The 23,095-nt window shown below is 41.3% G+C and overlaps 1 protein-coding gene across 12 annotated transcripts in view; it reads right to left on the bottom strand.

Moving 5' to 3' along the window:
* Positions 1–23,095, bottom strand: part of FGFR2 (fibroblast growth factor receptor 2) — a 139,463-nt gene that overhangs the window by 74,972 nt on the left and 41,396 nt on the right. For 8 of the 12 annotated variants that reach the window (XM_088670498.1, XM_088670497.1, XM_035138085.3 and 5 more), the window contains exons 3-4: positions 5,665–5,931; positions 3,809–3,883 (exon numbers count right to left, since the gene is read on the bottom strand). The exons of the other annotated variants lie outside the window; for them this stretch is intronic. In XM_088670498.1, coding sequence (XP_088526624.1) covers positions 3,809–3,883; positions 5,665–5,931 — 342 coding nt within the window. The remainder of the gene's footprint in view (positions 1–3,808; positions 3,884–5,664; positions 5,932–23,095) is intronic. 12 annotated transcript variants of the gene reach the window in all.

The following is a 23,095-nucleotide window of genomic DNA, read 5'->3' as shown; positions in this document are numbered from 1 at the left end:
TTGTACATATTACTAATATGATCTTAAACATTTTGTATGCTGCACTGTTTCGATAGCACTTTCTGATAGTTTAATTATTGCTATTAGGTTGCAGGTCGATGAAACAAAACCAATCTTGGGTCTATTTATTTATTTATTACTCTGTGTTCACTATCAGCATTAAAGGACCATACAAAGGTGCCTTTAGGCCAGGTGTTACATAAACCCCTATTAACCTCTCTGCAGTCTTGGATCTTGTGGGATCCATTACATTTTGGCAGCTACGTAATACTGTAACATTAACAGTTATTAATGTTTTTATACTTTTTACAGTAAGAAACGGAACAGGATAATAACTTGAAAGTGTGGAAACAAAGTGGGAGGGGAAAATTTACATCATGATATAGAGTACTATATTAAGGAGAAAGAGTTTCATGGGGAACTGTTATCTGTTGCATTTTGATTCCAATAGTGGAAGGTCAGGGGTCATCTTTTGATAAATCTACTTTACTGGTTATTGCTTGAAGCTTTCCTTTTGTATGTTAATCCTAATGATAGAGTGTCCCCCACCACCACCCCATTAGTCTGTTGCAGCCGGAGAGTTTTTATTTCTTCAGTGTTGAGCGATGCAAGGTTTAGCACCGGTCAACAAGCCTGTTACCAACTGGAGAACCACACTTCTGATTGTAACATGCAGGAGTATTGTTTTCAAGTTCCTGGATAATACGTACTCTGCAATTTCCTGTATTATATCCAGTACTGTGGCCCCAAAGTGGGGTTGTGTGTGTGTGTGTGTGTGTGTGTGTGTGTGTGTGTGTGTGTGCAGTTGCAAAAAATATGCATGGAATCAGATCTGCTCCACTTACACCTCCAAAATAATATATTTTCATGATAGATCGATTTAAAGAATGCTTCTTTTAAATTAACACTAACTAGTTAATAGGCGTCCTCGGCCTATAGAGCGAGATGAGTGCCGCAACCCCAGAGTCGTCAGCGACTGGACCTAACGGTCAGGGGTAAAAAGGTAAAGGTAAAGGGACCCCTGACCATTAGGTCCAGTCGTGACCGACTCTGGGGTTGCGGCGCTCATCTCGCGTTATTGGCCGAGGGAGCTGGTGTACAGCTTCCGGGTCATGTAGCCAGCATGACTAAGCGGCTTCTGGCAAACCAGAGCAGCACACGGAAACGCCGTTTACCTTCCCACTGTAGCGGTCCCTATTTATCTACTTGCACTTTGATGTGCTTTCGAACTGCTAGGTTGGCAGGAGCTGGGACCGAGCAACAGGAGCTCACCCCGTCACAGGGATTTGAACCACCAACCTTCTGATCGGCAAGCCCTAGGCTCAGTGGTTTAACCCACAGTGCCACCTGCGTCCCTAACGGTCAGGGATACCTTTACCTTTTAGTGGTGTTGATATAGGTTTTTGTGTTTTGTATTCTTGTTTTGAATTTCTCTGTTGTTAATAGCCCTGGGATCTTGGGATATATTATTATTATTATTATTATTAGCATTCCCATTCAGCTTGTTGCATTGTAATATTACTTGCAGGCTTCCCAGGAGCACCTATTTCACTAATGTATTAACAGCATGCTGGACTAGATGAGCCACTAGCTTGATCCAGAAAATACTTAAATAATTTAATCAGTTTTGTTCTCTGCTTCATGGCCAGAGATCTGCATTTTTTGCTGCTGCTATGTTTGCACCTCGTGGTAAAAAATAACATTCCAACAATAGGTGGAAGTAATATAAAGCACATTCAGTACACTGCTTGGATTAATCTAACCTATTGTTTTCCCACCGTTAGGATATCTGCCCACAGATGAGGTAAGGATTTATATATACAACGTATATTAATAAGTGTGTGTCTCCATCACAAAGTTGCAGTAGAAATAAACATGGCATAAAATGACAATGAAAATGACCCACACACACAAGTTTATCCATCAACTTCAGAGTCTCCTCTTAAAGCAACAAGCTGCAAAGCCTTTCCTTACTTTTCACATTATAAATCTAACACTCCTGTTATCACTGATCATTACAAGAACTTCCATCTCTAAGCCTATACAAAAGCTCACACACGTAGCTGGGCTTGCCCCTAAAGCTATAAACAACCCTACGCCTGTGAATAAACAAGGCTCGAATTTGCAAATAAAATAAGCCCACCTACAAATCACATAAGCCCACACTAGTATTACCAGAAAATATACTCACCCCTCCCAGAAAACTCATTATAATTCAGCATCTGGAGATGAAAGGTTCTAAATCAGGGATGGGGAGCCTGTGGACATCCAGGTGTTGCTGAACATCAACTTGCCCCAACACCTGCCAGCATTGCTGATGCTCAGTGATCCAGGGAGATGCACTCCTACATCTGGATCACAGGTAAGCAACCCCTGTTCTAAATGTTCAGGCTAAAGGGTACTTTGTATAATTGAACACCATGGCTTATTGGAAATGAATTGCCCCCAAGTTAAGGCTTCTTCAGCCTCTTGTGATAACCAAGGTTCTTTACAAACACTCGTTGCCTTTTCTTTCCACGCAACATTTTCAATACTCGAGCCACAGCAGGCATCTGCCTCTATGGGACAAAAAGAACCTCGACCTATTCAGGGCCAGCATTACCATTAGGCAGAGTGGGGCAGCTGCCTCGATGTGGCAGATGATAAGGGAAGGAGTGTGGTGGTGAGGGCTGGCTGGAGGAGAGGGCTGTGGCTGCCCCATAGAGCTTGCCCTGCAGCCCCTAAGCCTGCCTGCTGGTCAAGAGCAGTGGAAGATACCAGGATAGAAATTAGAGTCAGCTGTCCTTCCCACCATCTTCCAATATATGAAATGAAGGGGGCAGAAAGATCTCATCCTTTGTGTCAAGCAGCAAAAATGTCTTGGCTGGGGGTTGCTGAGCAGTTGAGCTGGTCTTTTGAGCGTTGAGCTTCAATCCACAGTATTTTATACTATGTTGGGCAAAATATATTGCAGCAACACTGTTGTGGGTAAGTGGTGAAGGGGTGGGTGATGCTCATGTTAGGATCAGAGATGAATCAAACCATTTCTCCAAATGCTGATCTAGTACTTTGGAGGATTTGTGAATTCTTACCTACAGCCATGTCAATGAGCTTGCTGGGCCTTGAACCTTAAGACTTTCTATTTGCAAAACATGCATTCTACCCACTGAGCTACGAGCCTTCCCTTACAGACATTCTCGCCTCATTCTGCTGCATGTATAAAACTAGACCAGTTTTAAACATTTGGTAGGCCTAATAAAAACTACATCTTAAGGTATAGAATGCTAAAGGAAACATTTGGTTTCAAATTCTTCCAACCCACATTACTAATGTATGAACAACATATAAGCGTCTGCCTAGACAGACCATACCATCATTAGGAAACCTGAAGTTGGAAAGGGTCATTACATTCTCTTTTCATAGATTTTTCTTTTCACTACAAAATTAATTACAATTCAATTTCATAACCATCACTTGAATATTGTCATTACAGGAAATTACAACTCTGATCCAGAAATGAAGAAAGAGGAGGTGTCAGTACAGAACATATTGAGTTAAAAAAGAAGAACTGCTAAAAGGTTAATGTCAACTAAGACAAGAAAGAATAAACAAGCAGGCAAGAATATGATAATAGTTTATTTCCATGTTTCAGAAGACCAGAAATATGCAAAAACAATGAGGAAACAAGCCAGTGGAAATCTACTACTAATAGATTGCTCATGCGTTTAACAGCCAAGAAAGAGCTTGAAGAGAGTGCAGAGGATTAGGTGGGGAAAATATTTCCATATGGATTCTGCCAGGCACCTTCAGCAGTCAGAGAGTTACTTACTGATTTGGTTGTTGTCATTCACAAAATCCTCAGAGCCATCGTTGTCATCTTCATCATCTCCAGATGAAAGAACATCTGAAGTTTAAAAATTTAACATTGTTCACCTACTACACATTGCAAGCAAACACACCTATTTTCTGGGCTCTCTTTTTTTTTAGTCACATCTGGAACAGATCTTCTTTAAGAGAAGCAGCATCACACACTTTATGGCTGATATATATATAGTCCATGATCCACTGAGCTATATGTTTGTGTAGGTAAAAATTGTGTACACAGCCAGAGGCCTCTTTGAAGTATCTGCTGCTAAGGAACCTCCAACTGAGTGCACTGTTCATCTCTACATGTACATATAGTCTAGTTGGGTCATGGCCATAGATGTTTCCAAGCAATGTTTCTTATTCTAAAGAGCTGCTGATATTTTCTCTCGTTGAAAATTAAGCACACAAAAAATGACAACAAGAAAAGATTCTTTACTTGTTCCTGAAAAAGGTACATGTGGTTTACAGGGTGGGTGGGTATCTTTCAAGGTTTTGCTACTTTAAAAAATGGAGCTCTGGTATAGCTAATCATGGAGAAGATTTGGAGAACAATTTCAAACGTTGGGTGTTGTTCTTTTCTAACACGACTGTGCAGTAGAACCAAGTATTGTCTCCACATCAGTTACCCAGTTCTCTTAATTATCCATACACACTCTGCCCCTGTCCCATGTATACATCTAAATAGGCCAACATAAATGACCGCTCATTTGAACCAAATTTATTTTATTTTATTTATCTCTATGTCAATGAATCAGATTTTAGGTTATATATGGAACAGGATAATAATGGTGGGGAAGGAAATGCAGAAGGAGATGTAGCCCTTGAGCTGAAGGAAGGTTCCCCGTCACTGCTATATAAAGTTTGTGGCTGTATGTACCAGAGTGGGAGGGTAGAACTATCAAACAGTTTCTTAAACTGACATCACTATAAACTTATTTTATATTATTTCATTGAAACATTATTCTACCACCCTTCATCAAAGCTGACTCCAAGGTGGCTTAATTAATACAAATGCATGGAGTAGCTTTTGAAAATAATGGGACTATACAGAAATGGCAAAATTGACAGCAAAATGATGGGATTTTTTTTAATAGAATGGAGGACTTTTGCAGACTATTAAAAATATTATAGTCAAATATCAGGCAGGAAGAAAAGTGATAAAATAATTGTAATAGAGAAACTTTTTTGTAATGGATAATGGTATATGGTAATGCAGCAGAAAAAGTATGAGTAAAAACATCGTGGAGGTGAGGGTGGGAAGTCAACTAGTGAAATAATGTAATTATTTGACTTGAAGGTCATTGTGAAAATGTTTGAAAAAAATGTATTTAAATATATATTGCATAAAGCAACGAATAATATATTCTACATTATTAATTACTACTACTACTACTACTACTACTACTACTACCCCACCCATCTAGCTGGGTTTTCCCAGCCACTCTGGGCAGCTCCAACAGAATATTAAAAGCACAATAAAGCATCAAACATTAAAAACTTCACTAAACAGTCCATAGCATTTATATAAAGCAGTCCATAGTGCACACATATTATGTGCTTGAAAGAAGAAAAAGCTTTCCCCCCTGGCCCCTAATTGAGCCACCTGAGAGGGCGAATTCCAGGGCACCACAGCTAAAAATGCCACCCACTTTACCATCCAACGGGGAAATGATCTAAGAGCATGAGCAAGCTGGCAAAATAAAGAATATTATATATGACCAGAATGTCTCTTTAATGCTTGAGCAGAAACTGGCTATACATACGCATATAATAAATTTAGGTTACAGCTATTTGCATGTAGTAAAAAAGCAAACTCACCTGTAATATTTATAATGAAGTAGAGGGTCTCAGTGTCTACAGCCCTAAGAGCAGTGCAAGCATAAAGGCCTGAATCTTTGGGCGAACTATCTTTAATCCGCAAGTATTCCCCAGTCATGATTGTTCGATTGCTGGGCACCAAATGGACCCCATCTTTAGTCCAAGTGATCTTGATTGCATCTTTCAGTTGACAGTGCAACATCAAAGTGTCTCCCGGAAGTATAGAGTATACATCAGGCTGAGAGATTTGATATTTGGTTGGTGGCTCTGCAAAAGTGGAAAGTAGGTGGGCACAGAAGAAGGGTGGAGAAGGGACAAAGGGTGGGGAGAGAAAATTTCCAACAATTGTCAGTGAAGGCCCTCTTTGGAAATGTGTGAATTTTTCATAAAATTGGGAAACGGCAAGCAGAACTGACGAAGCAGCTTCATCCATGATGTGCTGCAAGCTTACAGGACAGAGTATAAAAAGTAGATGACATGCCTTTGCATAAGAAAACCACAAGTTCAGGGAAGCTAACGATGCTCAGGGCGGGAAGTGTGCAGTCTGAATATACGCTACACATAAGAATCCTAGTAACTTGATAACTGCATCTGATGAAGTAAGCCCAGGGCTTATGCAAGCTCAAGTTGCAATAAATTAGTTTTTTTAAGTGCCATGTGACACTCTGTCTTCTTTGCTAATAGTTTACAGCCTCCCATGCTGCTGAGTGCATGCAAGGAGAGGGGTGTACAAACAAATTCTCAATATTACAGCTAATCAGTTCTAGCTCTAGAAAAGGGATGTGGAACATGTGGCCATTCAGATGTTGTGAGACTCCCAGCATTCGTCAGCCCAGGCCAGCAGGGCCAATAGTCAAGGATGATGGGAATTGGGAGTCCAGTGGGTCACAGATTCTCAACTCTCTGTTCTAGAGGGAAGGCCATATACAATACAATCATGAATACATTTCAATGAGAGACATTCATTTCTTTGAACAGTGTTCACAATTTATACCCAATTTGGGGGAGCAAGTGTTGGCAATTTACAAACCCAAGCGCATGGCAGGTAGGCTTCTCATTCTTTTATTGTCCTTGCAGTGTCCTGAACTGGACAAGCTAAGTAGCATGTAACCTTCACCAAAATCAGAGGTGTGAATTGAGCTACATCCTGTTTCTCTGCTGGTAGCATTTTGCACATGAGGACAGTGACTAATCCTTCCGTAAATTAGCTCTGCAGAACTACTCATTATTTTTCCACAGAAAAACTGTTCCTCTCACAGCCTCTTCTCCAATTTGCACCATCAAGGAAAAGCAGTTCTTCATTTTCACAGAATAAGATTCTGTGACTGCTATGTGTACTGAAACTGAGGCCTAAACAATATTTTTATACAAATGATAACATTTTACATGTTTAGATTTTACAACTGGGTCTCAAAATGTTCAACAGATTGAAATTATTTGGCAAGCAAGTATTCTATGAACTCTTGTACAATTTTACACTTCTTTCTTACAAACTTGATGAGGTAATTATGGATTCCATCAATCCATTATACAGGTGTTACAATTTGCACCAACCGAGGGTTGTTAGGAGGGAGGGGGAATCATTATCCAGATGGAGAATGTGCTGTTTTCTGCATATATATGTTATATCAGTAAAAGGTTAAATCCAAGAAATGTAGCAAAAATGTCACAGAGCGAATGATTGATTTTAAGTTTGTGGACACTTCAGAACAAGCAAGACTGGTTTACTTTATAGAGTTGCATGCACTGCTCTCCATAACCACTGCAGCTCATTCTATCTGGTGTAGTAAATTTGTTTTACTGAGCTTAGTTGTGGGCAGCATTTCCCAGGGGTCTTTGAAATTGACCTTTCTTTTCTTCAAAAATAGTGTATGTATGTAGATCACTTTACTAAGATACCAATTTTGTACAGTGTCTAAATAACCCACTAAGGGGCTTTACCGACTAATTAAAAACAACTACCACCCCCAAAAGACTAGGAATGAAACATGTAGCCACAACATGGCAGGTTGATGTAAAATTCCCCATTTAATAAACCAGTGATTATAAAGCCAGGAAGACGCATTGGATCTGCATGTTCCCGGCCTCCCCTTGCACACCAGCTTTCATACAGTGAGATCCTAGACCATTTAGAAGCAGCCTTCACTGACCTTATGTTCTTCAGATGTTTTGGACTAGAAATGGAGTTGATGGAAGCTGCAGTCCAAAACATCTGGTGAGAACCAAGTTAGCAAAGGCTACTTTAAAATGTTAGAACTGAAACGTAAAACTGTGGCTTAATGTTTATTTACTAACCAGGATCAAATCATGGTTTAATTTCCTGGTCAGTAAACAACCATTATACCAGAGCTCCTTAGTTTGGACAAAATGGGAAGTTAGTCTAAAGAGATCAGGACTGCGGTGCCCAAGGCAGTGTGTGAAGGGAGAGGTGAGGAATAAGCAGGCACAACACTCATTCCCACCTTCCTAAACCATAATTAAAGAATCTGGGAACATTTCAGTTGAAAAGGCCTGAATGTCTTGAGCCATTAATATAATGCAATTTCAGGATACTCCTTAATATTCTTATTCACACCCACTTTCCCACTTTTTCAGCCCAACACTCAGTCATCATTCTGTGGCAACTGAGCATGCTCAGTCCACATTGGGCTGCGGTTTCCTCCCCTTGGTGTTCTTTTTCTTCAAAGATTTGTTTGTACTTCTGCTAACCTTGCAGAATGCCACCACCACCCCAGAGCAGCGCTGCCATTACATGAACTACATGAGCATCACGCTTGAACTTCAGAATTAAAGGGAACTGATGCTCCTCCTGTGACTAAGAATGTCGTGGCAAACATAGAATATCAAGAATTCTCATGACATATAAATAAGTTTGGAAATCAATATCTATTTCAGGTAAGCTTTTTGTTCTGCCAAATTCAAATCTAACAGCACTTAAAGACTGTCACTTTTTACAATGTTTGCCTATAAATTCTCCCAGCACAGTTTTTGACGATGTGCCCAAAAGCAAACAGAGAACAGGTGGGATACTGCAGCATTGTGCTGTCCGATTCTTTCATGTGAAAAGTCCTACAGGTTTAAGCACTTAAGGAGTTCCAGCCAACATGGAAACTGCTCTGCTCTGCAGAATTAACCCATCTCCCACTGTAGTGCTCTCCGCCAAGCTTGTAAAAATACTTATTACACTTACATGGAGCTTAACACAAAAAAAACTATGAAAGATAAGCTCCTGCACTGACTTACAACAAAATTTTGAACTCATTGCTTTACGCGTCCTGGTGGATGAAGACTGAAGAAAGGAGGATCAGACCCCAGTAGGGTCTTTCAACCCACCACATGACATGATTGGCAGCTGCCTTTGCAGTCTGTGCAATTCTCCGTCTCCTAAAGGAGAGAGACCTTGCTTCCCAAGGGATGTCTCCCTTGTTCCAAGTTTAACACTTCAGCAAGCAAAATACCTTGGCCCTTGGTGCTAGCCAAGGAGCTAACATCCTTATTCCTTAAGCAGCAATGTAAACCTCAATTTCCCAGTCTAACCTGCAACTAATTATTCAGAGCTGGCTGGAATAGAAAGATCTAAAAGAAGCTACTTGTTCCTCTTGGGTTTTTTTTAATATCTGCTGCATAACAACAGTTAGGTGAACTGGTTACCTGCAATGCCTTGCCAATTGCTGTGATAAATAAATATCGCCAGACCCCAGCTCACCAGATTTCTGATCAGATGCTAATATTTGGCAAAAAATTCCCTCAGCAGGATATGAGAAGTCCTACTCAGGTGTTCAAGGTTCATTTCATGGAGATGAACTCAATTACTCTGCCCCCTCTGTAGTATTCCAAACAGCCCATCCACTGATTTTTTTCTTAATGAAAAGCAATTTTCTGACGTCTTAGAAAGTGATATAACTTAGCATGTTTATATTACTTGTATAGCAAAGCCAACATCTTGAATTTGCCGTGCTTGCCTGATATTTTATTTGCAACTGGCATCCATTTATTTTTTGCTAATGAACTCATGAAATGGAAAAATTTCCATGGGAAAATACGGCACTGGTATTTTTTCTGGAGGGGAAATCTATTTTGGAAAACCTTGTGTAGGCTCTCCAAATGACTCAGAACCCCTGAGCTAGTACAGAAGGCTCCCTTCTGCAGATAGTCACACTGTATGGTGTGGAACACTGCAGAGCTAGGTCGAGAGCCAGTGGCGACAAAGCACACATCCCCACAAATCTCTCACTTGATGAAGAGCATGTGGCTTTCAATGCCTGAATAGGGCTAGAGACATGCAGCTTCCTAAGTTTACTAAGTTCTTTCTACTACCGTATATGAATTGCCCATCAGTAGGAGAAACTCAAAAGTAGCCAAGTGTGTCTCCTAGAACTGTAGGAGGCTGAGCTCATCTCTTTCTGCTGAGGAGGTGGAACCCTGGAAGCAATGGGAAACTTGTTCTGCTGCCCGTTATAGATAATTTATCCCTTTATCCTATTCAAAACTTGGATGAAAAAGTAGTGACACAGGCAAAAACCTAGTTTCCTGATCAAACCTTGGGCTCTTTTTTCAAAGTCTGTTCTTCTCTTTAAGGAAATATGAAAACATATTCCAGTTTTTTACAACCAAGAAATATTACATGCTTGTTCTAAGAAGCAGGTATTGAAGGTCAAAAAAAAATGAATAAATTCAGCAGGATGTTGCAGATCTTTCCCATGTCTTTTACTGGTGCCGTAAAAAGTAGCTGAAGTAAAAAATAAAATTGGAGCCATCTTCCGGGTTGTTATACAGTCATACCTTGGTTTAAGTACGCTTTTGTTTGAGTACTTTCAGTTTAAGTACTCCACCGAACCCGTCTGGAACAGATTAATCCACTTTCCATTACTTTCAATGGGAAAGTTTGCTTCAGGTTAAGTACGCTTCAGGTTAAGTACAGACTTCCAGAACCAATTACACTCATACTTTGGGTTAAGTACGCTTCAGGTTGAGTACTCTGCAGACCCGTCTGGAACAGATTAATCCACTTTCCATTACTTTCAATGGGAAAGTTTGCTTCAGGTTAAGTACGCTTCAATTTAAGTACTCCACGGACTGTCTGGAACGGATTCATCTACTTTCCTTTACTTTCAATGGGAAAGTTCGCTTCAGGTTAAGTACAGACTTCTGGAACAAATTGTGTACTTAAACCGAGGTACCACTGTATTGCAATATTCTCATGGACCAGTCTAAGAACGTGCTATTACCCTCCAATGTTGCAGCAGACTAGGGTTGCCAAATGTTCAGGTTTTCCAGCTAGCAGCAGTGTCCAGGCGGAAATCAGGAAAATGTCCGGGAAAATCCGAACATATGGCAGCCCATGTCAGCAGTGCCATTTCCCCATAAAAATAGCTTTAAAACGGCATTTATTTTTGAGATTTTGCCCCGAAAGCTCAACAACTTTGCCAAAAAGAAGCTCTTCTGTCCAGATTTTCACTGTTTGAAATATGGCAGCCCTACAACAGACAGATTATTTCCCACTGCGAGGTGTCCCTAAAATAAAATTAAGAGGATACTGAGCTTTAGACTAGCTGCTAATCGAAGTATAGACTTAAGAGTTTTTGTCATACTAAAAGCCCTACAGAAAGCCCCCCCCCCCGGCAACATGCTTTAAGAGACAATTGCACTGGAGCACTTTGGATCAAAGAAAATGGCTTCTGTTAAAATCCCATCCTCAGAAATAGTCTACCACTGACTGCCTTTTAAAATAATAATAGAAAATTTAAAAAATCACCCAACCAGCTCACAGCTGCTTCATTTATCATCAACCCATGGAATCTAACAAAACGGGTTTTGTAAAACAGGCTACAAATATTAGGCAAACACCACCAATTTTTTTTAAAACCCTAAATTCTCATTCTTGCCGTATATGGTAAATGCTTCCCCATTTTAAAAGTGTATCTCTTTTTAGCCTTGTGCAAACTTCAGCAAACCTCTGAAGTTATCTCTCTCCATCTTGGATCGACTAATGGCCAATTCCTGCTTAGCTTCTCTGGCATAGCTGAGCCTTACCCTGTACTGATACCATGGGAAATGAGAAGGCTGTGCGGGATTTGTGGGTGAAGTGGCTACATCCATCAAAGGACACCTTTCCAGAGCCAATGACACTGACATGGGAAATCATTATTCCGGCTCTCCCAAGTTGGGCATCCACGGGAATTTGTCTACAGAGTGAGGCGAAGTAAAAACACTCAAAGTGGCGAGCAGGCTTGTTTCGCACACACACAAATGATAAATATAATGCCTGTATGTGTTGCCTTGCATCTCAGGTTCTACAAATGCTAAAAAAAAAAAAACCACAAAAAACTTCACTCTCCCTTTTTTTAAAAGGAAAGCTGAGAATGTGGGAATTATGGTTATTCAGGGGAGGGAACTGCTCCCACTATAGGACTCCCATGCCTCCCAAACCATAGAGCCTCCCCATTTCAAACATTTATTGGTTTGGCATGGGGCTTGAGCATGCAGAAGCAGCGACTACAAAAGATCAGCCCTGAATAGATGCCGCTGCCAGTAGTGATGTATGAAAGTGAGAGCTGTACCATAAAGAAGGCTGATCGCCAAAGAATTGATGCTTTTGAATTATGGTGCTGGAGGAGACTCTTGAGAGTCCCATGGACTGCAAGAAGATCAAACCTATCCATTCTGAAGGAAATCAGCCCTGAGTGCTCACTGGAAGGACAGATCGTGAAGCTGAGGCTCCAATACTTTGGCCACCTCATGAGAAGAGAAGACTCCTTGGAAAAGACCCTGATGTTGGGAAAGATGGAGGGCACAAGGAGAAGGGGACGACAGAGGACGAGATGGTTGGACACTGTTCTCGAAGCTACTAACATGAGTTTGACCAAACTGTGGGAGGCAGTGGAAGACAGGAGTGCCTGGTGTGCTCTGGTCCATGGGGTCACAAAGAGTCGGACACGACTAAACGACTAAACAACAACAACAATTACTAGACAACTTCTCATCCTTCAAATATTAACACTGCAGGACTAACAAAAGCCCTATACTGAAGTACTACACATTTTAAATGGTCACTCCTCCATTGGAAAAGCTTTGAAGCCCGCTTGTTTCCAGTAGTCTACTCAAAAGGGATTTCCTATACTGCATTGTAGAATCATAGAATCGTAGAGGTGGAAGGTACCCTAAGGGTCATCTAGTCCAACCCCCTGCAATGCAGGAATCTCAACTAAAGCCATCCAAACTGTGCTTTGAAACCACCAATGATGGAGAGTCCACCACCTTCTGAGGGAGTTCATTCCACTGCTATTCCTCAGAAAGTTATTCCTCGTGTTTAGTTGGAATCTCCTTTCTCATAACTGGAAGCCATTGGTTTGGGTCCTACCCTCCAGAGCAGGAGAAAACAAGCTTGAACTTCTTTCGGATGGATTTAGCTGCCAGATTGTTGGTTGGTTGGTTGGTTTGGAAGGGGGGCAGAGGAAGGATATATATTTTAAAAAATTATTGTTTTTCTCAAATAATTAATGCTGTGAAATATTGTTCATTTTTATTATCTTAAAATTATTTATTCTATTTATTAGATGAATAACTAGTCTCCAAGTGACTTACAAGATTTTAAAAGCATGAAGACTGGTGTGAAATCAGAAAATTAATTCTTATATTTTATTGTATCACTATTAACATTTGTATTTTGTATAAGTCACCTGGAGTGAGCATGACTCCTAAGGGCAGCCTATAAAATTGTTGAAATAAATAAATTAAATATTCACTTAGGTTTGATATCAACATATCCTCTTTAGTTTTTGTTCTTGTTTTTAAATAGTGGGTTAGGACCGAGGCACTGCACTAAACATGCTGAGCAGAGTGAGGGGGGGGGGAATTATTTTATTTTAAAAATAAATATCATCATTCGCATGTTGTCCTGTTAGTAATTTGAGCAACAAGAAAAATAATACAGATTTTCGCATTAATGTCAGGGCCAGCCAAGACATTTTCCTACCTGAGGCGCAAGGGCAACAGGTGGTGCTCACCTCAGGCAAAGTGCATAGTTCCCAAGGCCTACAAAGCTATTCTATCACCTGAGAAAGAAAAGCCAGTGTCTCTTCCACCTTCCTAGGAGTAAAATCAAAGCAATAATAAATTCAGTAGATGTAACGATTTGTTGCCTTTTTGTCACATCAAGATCAGCTGACGGAAGTGGCCACTTCATTCCACCTAATGGTAGAACCGGCCCTGATAAATGAATAGGTCAAACCACTTCTGGGCAAGTCACAAATCATTAAGCTTGCCTAAGCGCTTATCTGGGCCTTTATCTTCTACCTGTGCCCCTTTCCCCCTTACTCAGAGCTAAAATTCATGTTACTCAGCCAGAGATGCCCCGTGCTCAGTATTCCATACCTGAGCATAAAACCACAGAGTTCCATAAAAACTTTGCCACTGTGCACGCACCAGCTTTTTCTTTTGGTATCTGTGAGAAACTGAGAGGCTTCTTTAGATTCCGAATTTTACTGTGTTGAACAAAGAGGCTAAAAACCATACTGCAGTCAGTGAAGCAACAACATTTTGAAAGAGAACACCCATGAGCCCAGTTTGCTGCCAGCCTAGAGTACATTCTATTGATCGGGTTTTGGGGGGCAGGGGAAGGAGGAGTATATTTTCTTGTTGACTTCCTGTCCTATTAGCAGGCGAGATGATGGGGTACAACCAGATCTAGGAGAAAGAAGGCAGAGCATGTAGGCTGGTCTGGTGTAAGGGAGAGACAGAGCAGGAGTTCTCAAACTTGGGTCCCCAGCTGTTATTGGACTACAACTCCCATCATCCTTAGCTAGAACAAGTGGTCGTGAATGATGGCAGAAATGTTGGGAGAAGGAGTCGGAGGTTTCCCCATGTATGAACAGGCACACATACCTTTATCAGTTTAAAATATAACTATTATCCTTTTATTATTATTTATTGAATTTATGAATCGCTTCCCATGAAAATATCTCAGTGTGATTAACCATTTTTAAATAAAATAATAATAAATTACATCAAATCAAATACAGCCATGGACAATTCCCCCCCCCCCTGCTAAACTTCTGTGCACCGCTCAGCAAACTGGCCTCAGCATTAAAAAGCTTCGAAACCACATTGTCCATATGTGCGGTTTTCTGTGCAACTATCAACTTTTCCAGCTGTGCTGATGAATATTCAGTAAGCCCATCATAAACATCCTCTTGGACGATGAAAGTCCTCCTCTGCCAAGGACAGCCCTACAAAAAGGCAGTCAGTTCTCCCCCCCCCCTAAATACAAAAAAAGACTTCAGTAGCAGAACAATGCAAAGGAAAGGAATTTGGCTGAATTTTCGAACTCTTTGACAAACTACCAAACTCATACGCTGGGAACTTTAATTATAACATACAAGCAGGAAAGTGTGATAAATATGAGATTGTTGTTTGTGCAGGGAGGGGGGGAGAGCATGGGAACAAAGCTGTTTCTCTCATTGTACTCTGAGGCAGATATATCCAAAACAAAGAGCACATTTCCCAACACTTTTATAGGAGGACCCCTAAATCTGGAAATGCAAAACTGAGACTAAGAAATCTGCTGTTCCGTTATTACTGATTTTTAAGATAAATGCAAAGGGGAAAATGGAGACTCTGCTTCCATTTACAGCCACACAGACTTTCAAGGCTCGAGTTATAGCTGAGGAGTTTTCAGGAGGGAAAAAGATAATGTGAAGCAGCAACACAGTAAAAACTGGTTCAAGTTATAGTATGCCTGAAAAACAGAACTGACTACTCATGACCGGAAAGGGGAAACTGGCCCCTTTGGAGTCAGCTGGAATGAGCTCCCTCACCAGGCATGCTACTCTGCTATAGGTGAGGGATCCTATGTTTCAGACTCCTAGCCATATACCGTAAGTAGCAGGGTAACAGTTCACTTGCAGCATGAACAGTGTCACATTCACATAATACATTTAAAGCACTATGACACCCAAAGAATTCTGGGAGCTACTTAGTGCTCTGAGAGTTGTTAGGACCCCCCTATTCCCCTCACAGAGCTGCAATTCCCAGAGTTCCCTGGAAAGACGGGTTGCTGGTTAAACCATCATGAGAACTGTAGTTCAGGGAGCGGATCTGAAGCCTGGTCTCCAAGGTCCTTTTTCAGCCCTCTAAACCAACATGCACCGTCGTACCCAGGGAAGGTCTCCGTAAATATCGCTCATACATGCACAATGTGCAAGAGACTGATTACCTTTCCTGCTCAGGAAATGCCTGCACTGGCTTGGCTCTCTTATACATCCCCTTAGATTGATATGCGCCCATTTTACTGGATGCCAAGCTAGGACACCCACCCTCCATTCTGGGCAGAGGAGAACTCCAAAAAGCTTCATTGTGAGTAAGGGTGGCGGTAGCTAATACAGGTGTTTTCCTATATATGGGACAGCTGATGGGGAGGAATATGCCTCCCTTACACAATTTTGGGATACCACCTCTTTGGGATACCACTAGAGCCAGTGTGGTGTAGTGGTTAAGAGCGGTAGACTCGTAATCTGGGGAGCCAGGTTCGCGTCTCCGCTCCTCCACATGCAGCTGCTGGGTGACCTTGGGCTAGTCACACTTCTCTGAAGTCTCTCAGCCCCACTCACCTCACAGAGTGTTTGTTGTGGGGGAGAAAGGGAAAGGAGATAGTCAGCCGCTTTGAGACTCCTTCGGGTAGTGATAAAGCGGGATATCAAATCCAAACTCTTCTTCTTCTTCTTCTTCCCCTTCTTCTTCTTCTTCTTCTTCTTCTTCTTCTTCTTCTTCTTCTTCTTTTTCAGTTGATTTAAATTTGCAAGCCATGTTGTCTTGTGCCATGCCACCACAGTAGCCATTTTCTGACTGGCGTTCACTGCGCTTTCTTGAAATTCCAAATGTGCCCACTGGCCTAAAAAGGTTGGCAAGCCCTGCTCTAAAAACTACACCACTACTCTCACACACACCAGTGCTTTGAATATCAAAAAGTGCCATACAAATACTAAGTATGACTTTTATTACTGACACCATCTGCCCTGTATGAAGGATGAAGAGAGAAGGGGAAACAAACAAATACAACACCAGGGCCTGCTCTGGACAGACTGGCCCCTCATCACTACAGGGCCAGCTGGCACCATCTGCCCTGGAGGAAAGGACATGTGGCGTTGGCTCTTGTTTCTTTGCCTGTTGTTTTCTTTAGTGAGTGTGTGGTTCTTGGTGTATCTGTTGTGTTTTATAGACGATGGTAGCCGCTTTAAGAAACCTAGTCAAAAGGCAGGGTATAAATCTGCTAAGTAAATAAATAAATGAACTCTGTATGACAGGAGTCTTCCCCCATCCCCACCCCGGGAACCAACAAGGGGAATCAACAAGAGAAACCAACAAAGATCCAAGTATTCCATCCAAAGAACAAAAAATGACAAATCCGAGGACCCAGTTCTAAAATGCAGTGCAGTAGGAACTGACTCCACAGTCAATGGCAATGATGTTGGCCCCAACATACGTAAGTCTACCATTACCTTGTCACCAGCTTTACTGCAGGGCCAAAGTGGATGCAACAGAAACATACAGTACCTAGTTGCAAAAGCATGAACATGCATAGAAAAATATAATATTTCACTCAGAAGGTGTGAATTTCATTGAATAATTTGACCAACTAAGCCCAGTTCCAATAAAAATAAAACAATACTGCACCATACTGCACTTAACTCAAGGGTATCAAGTCACAGTATTTTCACATTGCGAAAAGCAGCCTGCATTCAACCTAACTAAAGCCTTTCAATGACTTTCTTCTATGCTGTCATATGAAAAGAATATTGTACTTGGGTGGAGAGTTGTGGCCAGACAGGACAATTGCTCCACAAAAGTCAGAGCTAATCACTCTGAAGAAGTGTGCATGCACACGAAAGCTCATACCTATGACAAACTTAGTTGGTCTCTAAGGTGCTACTGGAAGGTGTTTTTTTTTACAGTGGTACCTCTACTTACGAATTTAATGCGTTCCGAACACACATTTGTAAGTAGAAAAAAATTGTAAGTCGAATCCCATAGGAATGCATTGGGAGAAAAAAATCGCAAGTAGAAGCAACCCTATCTAAAAATTCATAAGTAGAAAAAATCCTATCTAAACCACATCCAAGATGGCGGACGGAGCTCCATTCGTAAGTAGAAACATTCGTAAGTAGAGTTATTCGTAAGTAGAGGTACCACTTTATTTTGTTTTGACTACGTCAGACCAACACGGCTACCTACCTGTAACTTATTAATCACTCACACTATTCCATTACCATTTTGACAAGATTTGCCCCATCAATGGTAGGCACCCATGAGGTCTCTCATTTTCCCCAGGATTCTCACACACAAGACTACCTTAGCCATTTAAACTGCTTAAGCAGGCTTGCCATTAGGAGAGCCTGACTAGCTATTACCTTACACACACACACTTGCTGAGATTGAAGGGCATCATAAAGCTAAATGACAGAGACATGACTATAGTGTCTTGCCTCTTTATTTAAAGATAATTAGCTGACATGGGGGTGCGTAACTTTTGAGTGTTTTTAAGCCCAAAGGATGTGTCTATATCATCTCTGCCTTGGCCTGCTTTGTGACAAGAGAACCTGAAAATGTGTTCAAATAACATTAATCACAACTTAGCTGCACAGTGGGACCCACGCAAAATGTAAAACCTTTATTGGCCTTTTAAAAACCGATTAATATTCTGTGCTGAGGACCAAACTAGTCACAAAAGAGCAGCCTTTTGTTTTAGGTTCAGTTGCTGCTGAGTGCCTACAAAGAACAGAGCAAGAAGGAATTAAAATGCAGCATAGGCTGAAGTGGGGAAAGTTGAAATGGAACCTTCCCAGGACTGTGCTTTGCGTCCATCCCCGGAAACCATTTTAGAGCCATTTGTCTTTTAAAAGTTTAAAAACTATGTAGGCTCTGTTGACTGTATGCCTGTGAATGGTGTATGCAACTCAACCAAGCCTGCAGTCCGCAAGTCACTTACTTAGTAACTTCAACAACACAGAAAGTGATCTGAGCATCGTAGTCTAAGTATTATAAAGAGAAGACATTGCAATACTTAAACAATGCCACCCTTTCTTATTGAGGTAGCCAACCTCACTTTTTTAGGGACGCGGGTGGCGCTGTGGGTTAAACCACAGAGCCTAGGGCTTGCTGATCAAAAGGTCGAATCCCCGCAGTTCGAATCCCCGCGATGGGGTGAGCTCCCGTTGATCGGTCCCAGCTCCTGCCAACCTAGCAGTTCAAAAGCACGTCAAAGTGCAAGGAGATAAATTGGTACCGCTACAGCGGGAAGGTAAATGGCATTTCCATGTGCTGCTCTGGTTCGCCAGAAGCAGCTTTGTTATGCTGGCCACATGACCTGGAAGTTGTACGCCGGCTCCCTTGGCCAATAAAGCAAGATGAGCGCGCAACCCCAGAGTCAGTTACAACTGGACATAATGGCCAGGGGTCCCTTTACCTTTACCTCGCTTTTGGGGGCAAAACACACACACAATGTGTTGAAACATGAACATGTGCAGTACAATCCTATGTGTATTTACTTGGAAGTTCAATGGGGTTTACTTACACGTAAGTGTGCATAGGATTGCTCTCTCAATTCTAGCACTTGAAACTCTCTCTTCCAATGAACTGCTTATTTTAACTTAACTGGCCTCGTGATAATTTCGCTGACTTTCTATGGCCACTCAGCCAGTGTTCCAGCATCGTTTCAGGCTTAGAAAGCAAGAAACCTTTCCTATGGCCTTCACCATTTTCAAAACAGCAATTTCCAGATATTTTGCCCTATTACCTATACTTAAATTACACAGTCCTTTCTCTATAAATCTATTTCCAAATAAAATATTTACTTTAAGCCAGAATTAAATATCTGGTTAAATGAGGTACTAAAAGTAAGGAGATTAAAATGTTTCTAGCAAAGTTGGAAAACTGGGTCTACAAAATATTAAGTGTCACGCTGCACTTATTACGGGCGCAGATTGACCATTTGTTGCCTCATCCATTATAAAACCATGACTTCCCTTAAGAGCTCTGGTCCTGTCAGCATTTTCATGGTAATCTCTCTTGTCACTTGTAAAATGTAATTACAAATTCTCAGGCCACAATAAACTATTTTAAAATTTGGCCATTTCCCATTTTAATCACCGGTCTATGGGAAATAACTAAGAGTGAAGGGTTCTAAGGAGGCTATGTAGGATGCTGGGTGTAGGTAGGCAGGTGGGGGTTCCATGAAGCAGCTTCCCCAACCTGGTCCCCTTTAAGACTGCGGTGTTTTGCCCAGTTTTTCTACTTGTTTAGTAGGAGTGCTTTGCCTGTTTTATAAGAGAGATGCTGTCTACTTTTTTTTGGTCTCTGCTTTATGGGGGTGGGGCTTGTTTGAAGATGGAATTCTAAGCATCACCAGTTTTCTTCCGTGAAATGGGTCCTCTGAGGCACCCATGGCAGTTTGTTGTGCCCTTGAGCCAAAAAGGTGTCCCTGGCTTTAAAAAACTGTACCTTGGGAATTACTTTAGTTTCAAAAATCAGAGAGAAGTTTAACTTAGCAATGGTTTTATTTAAAAACCCAGTGACAATTTGTCTGTACACCAGCTGAAAAGGGAGTTAAATACCAAAGAGAGACCAAATTAACTAGCCCAGCAGGTTTCTCAACAGACAACATGGGTGAGAGAAGGTCAAGAGTGAGCTTGCTATTTATCAAATACATGTCTAAACTAATTATTCAATTCAATGAAGTTGTCTTTCAACCAGTATGTGCAGTCAAACCTCCCATCCTTAAGGGTTAACGTCATTTGGGTTCACTCTGTGACAAGAATGTTGATCAGGTTTAAAAGCCTCTCTCAAGACACAAGCATTCCTCTTACACAATGCAGAATTAATACAGATTTCCTGCTTTAAAAGAGCTAGCAAAAAGCAACTGTAGGAGGCAAGCTGCAGCTCAAGTCTCACTTTTTATCAGAAAGAGTCACTCCAGGCAGGGTGATTTACCCTATGATTGACATGTTGGAGATTCCTTAGAATACAGCCTCATGTGGACCGATCAAGATTGACCACATTTCCCAGAAAGTAAATTTTTACAGACCTCCAAAAATATCTGTGCAGAAGACAACTTGCATACAAAAAAAATTAACCTCTTAGCTTCCATTCTAAGTCCTAAAAGAAAAGGGGGGAAAGGGGAGAAAGGAAGTAGAATGGTACCACTTAGCCAGGAAGCTCTAAGGGTGATCTTAGGTTTTCCACTCAGCCTAACCTACCTCACAGGGTTGTTGTTAAGATAATATGGTGGGGAGGGCACTATGTACGGGGAAAGGTGGAATACAAATGCAATAAATAAAGAAAATAAATAGTATTTCGCTAAGCGTACTCTCTTTCCTTTTATTGACACAATGCATGTGTACAAAAACATACAATGTAAGAAAGGCACCAGTGCATCCTCAGTTCTCTGTATTTAATATGTGGCTATACTACAAACATGCGGCTTGGGAAAACCCTCCATGTCCCAAACCTGTGCTCAAAAAAGCAACTGCATGTAAGAATTTTGAAATCATGATTGTGTCCAGGATTTTTTTAAAAAATTAAAAACCTTGCCCCCTCTAATTCAAGCACCATCTCCCAGCCCAGCAAAAGTGACATGCATTTAGTTATATGCATTCTACCATGAGAGTAACAATTATTAGAACTCTGGTTGCTGAAAGGAAAAGCTGTGGGAATTAGTTATGTTTTAGATCAGGCACGTCCAACAGGTAGATCATGATCTACCGGTAGATCACTGGATGTCTGTGGTAGATCACTGGTAGATCACTGGCTCCCCCCCAAAGAACCTCAACAACTTTGGCTCCACTAAAAAATGCTCAACATTTTAGCCCTTAACCCGCCCACCCCCCAAAAAACAGGGATTTTCTCCTGCCTCAGGAAAGCTCAACAACCCCTAAAAATGGGCCTTCCTCCTTCCTAAAAAAAATCTCAACAACTTTGACCTGAACCCCTAAAAAATGGGGCTTTCCTCCTCCCTAAAAAAGCTTAACAACTTTGACCTGAGCCCCCCAAAAGGGGGTAGATCACTGCCAGTTTTTAACTCTGTGAGTAGCTCGCAGTCTCTTCAGAGTTGGCCACCCCTGTTTTAGATCAAATAAAAAGAACCCCTGTTAGTTTGTATCTAACAGTGTTACTCAACTGATGGATAAGGCTTCCATCATGGGGGGTGGGGAGCAGTTTCTGCTGTTTTCCATTGTCCCCTCTCCCCTGCAGCCCCCTCTCCTAATATGCTCCAGTGGGTTCAGGGACAGATTTAAGAAGGCTGCAGGGGCTATGGTGGTGGTGTGGGAATCACCAAAATTGCTTTCCCTCCTTGTTCTGCTGAAAAAAAGCCTTAACTATCAGCTGACACAACCACAGGATACAACACACCAGTTAATACTTTGTAGTCTCATCTGTTGGAAAAAGAACTGATGCTAAGATTTTAAAGGCAATGGCCAGGAAGAGCTTATGCCCAGTTACAATCTACCAGAAGACCCTCAGTGTTCAGCCATGTGCTGCTTGCGCAGTACCAAAGACCACAGTGGCATACTTTTGGGTTCTTGATCCAGGATTATTATTGTTGTTGTTTTGAAATTTGCATACATTTTGCCCATCTAAATTTTCCAGCAATGGCATTTGCTCAGTTCGCATACAGAAATTCGATAGCATTCCATGACTTGTTACACCTGGAAGAAATTCTAGCACAGATGGCAATGCTTTAATATTGTCTAGATGAGATTAGATACTCGGGATTCTAATAACAGGCCCCCCAAACTGGGAGCTACATGCTGGTGTTTCTTAACTACATGCAGCCTAGCTCTGCAGTTACTCACACTACTTTACGGCACTTCACAACAGAATGCAGTTGTTCAGTCATCTGGGGCTGTGCTGGTAATACTGGGTTGTTGCTGTGACTATGCTTGGCAGCAAACTTGACGCCACAAGGTGCAATGGCATGCTTACAGCAAACATATTCCAGTGTACAAATATGGTTTATTATTTGCACTACAGCAGTGCCTGAAAGCTGCTCTCAAGACTGGGGTCTCGTCAATTACTATGCAAACAGCAATTAAGAAAACATTATGAGAAACTGGCAAGCAAAGAACTGATCATCAAGACATGTAAAAGTTACTTAACCACCTTGAAAATGCTCCCATCAAAATAATGCCAGATAGTGGGTTTAGTATCATCTACGAATCAAATTAGCTGAATTGTTAGTAATTCATCATTCTTGAATGAAAGCACATATTCAATCAGATACTCTAAATGCCAAGCGTTTTGAAGTCCCTGAAGATGCGCCAAGACAGAAGGCCCGACGGGACTCACAAGAGTCTGCTGGGTATACTCTTTCATAAATGGTGTTGCTTCATTTAAAAAATCATGTTTAGAAGTTCACTGGATTCTGTCCTTGAATTTTAGG

The sequence above is a fragment of the Zootoca vivipara genome, chromosome 5, assembly GCF_965207765.1.
Source record: "Zootoca vivipara chromosome 5, rZooViv2.hap1.1, whole genome shotgun sequence".
Lineage (NCBI taxonomy): Eukaryota > Metazoa > Chordata > Lepidosauria > Squamata > Lacertidae > Zootoca > Zootoca vivipara.
This window is presented reverse-complemented; position numbering and strand designations above follow the sequence as displayed.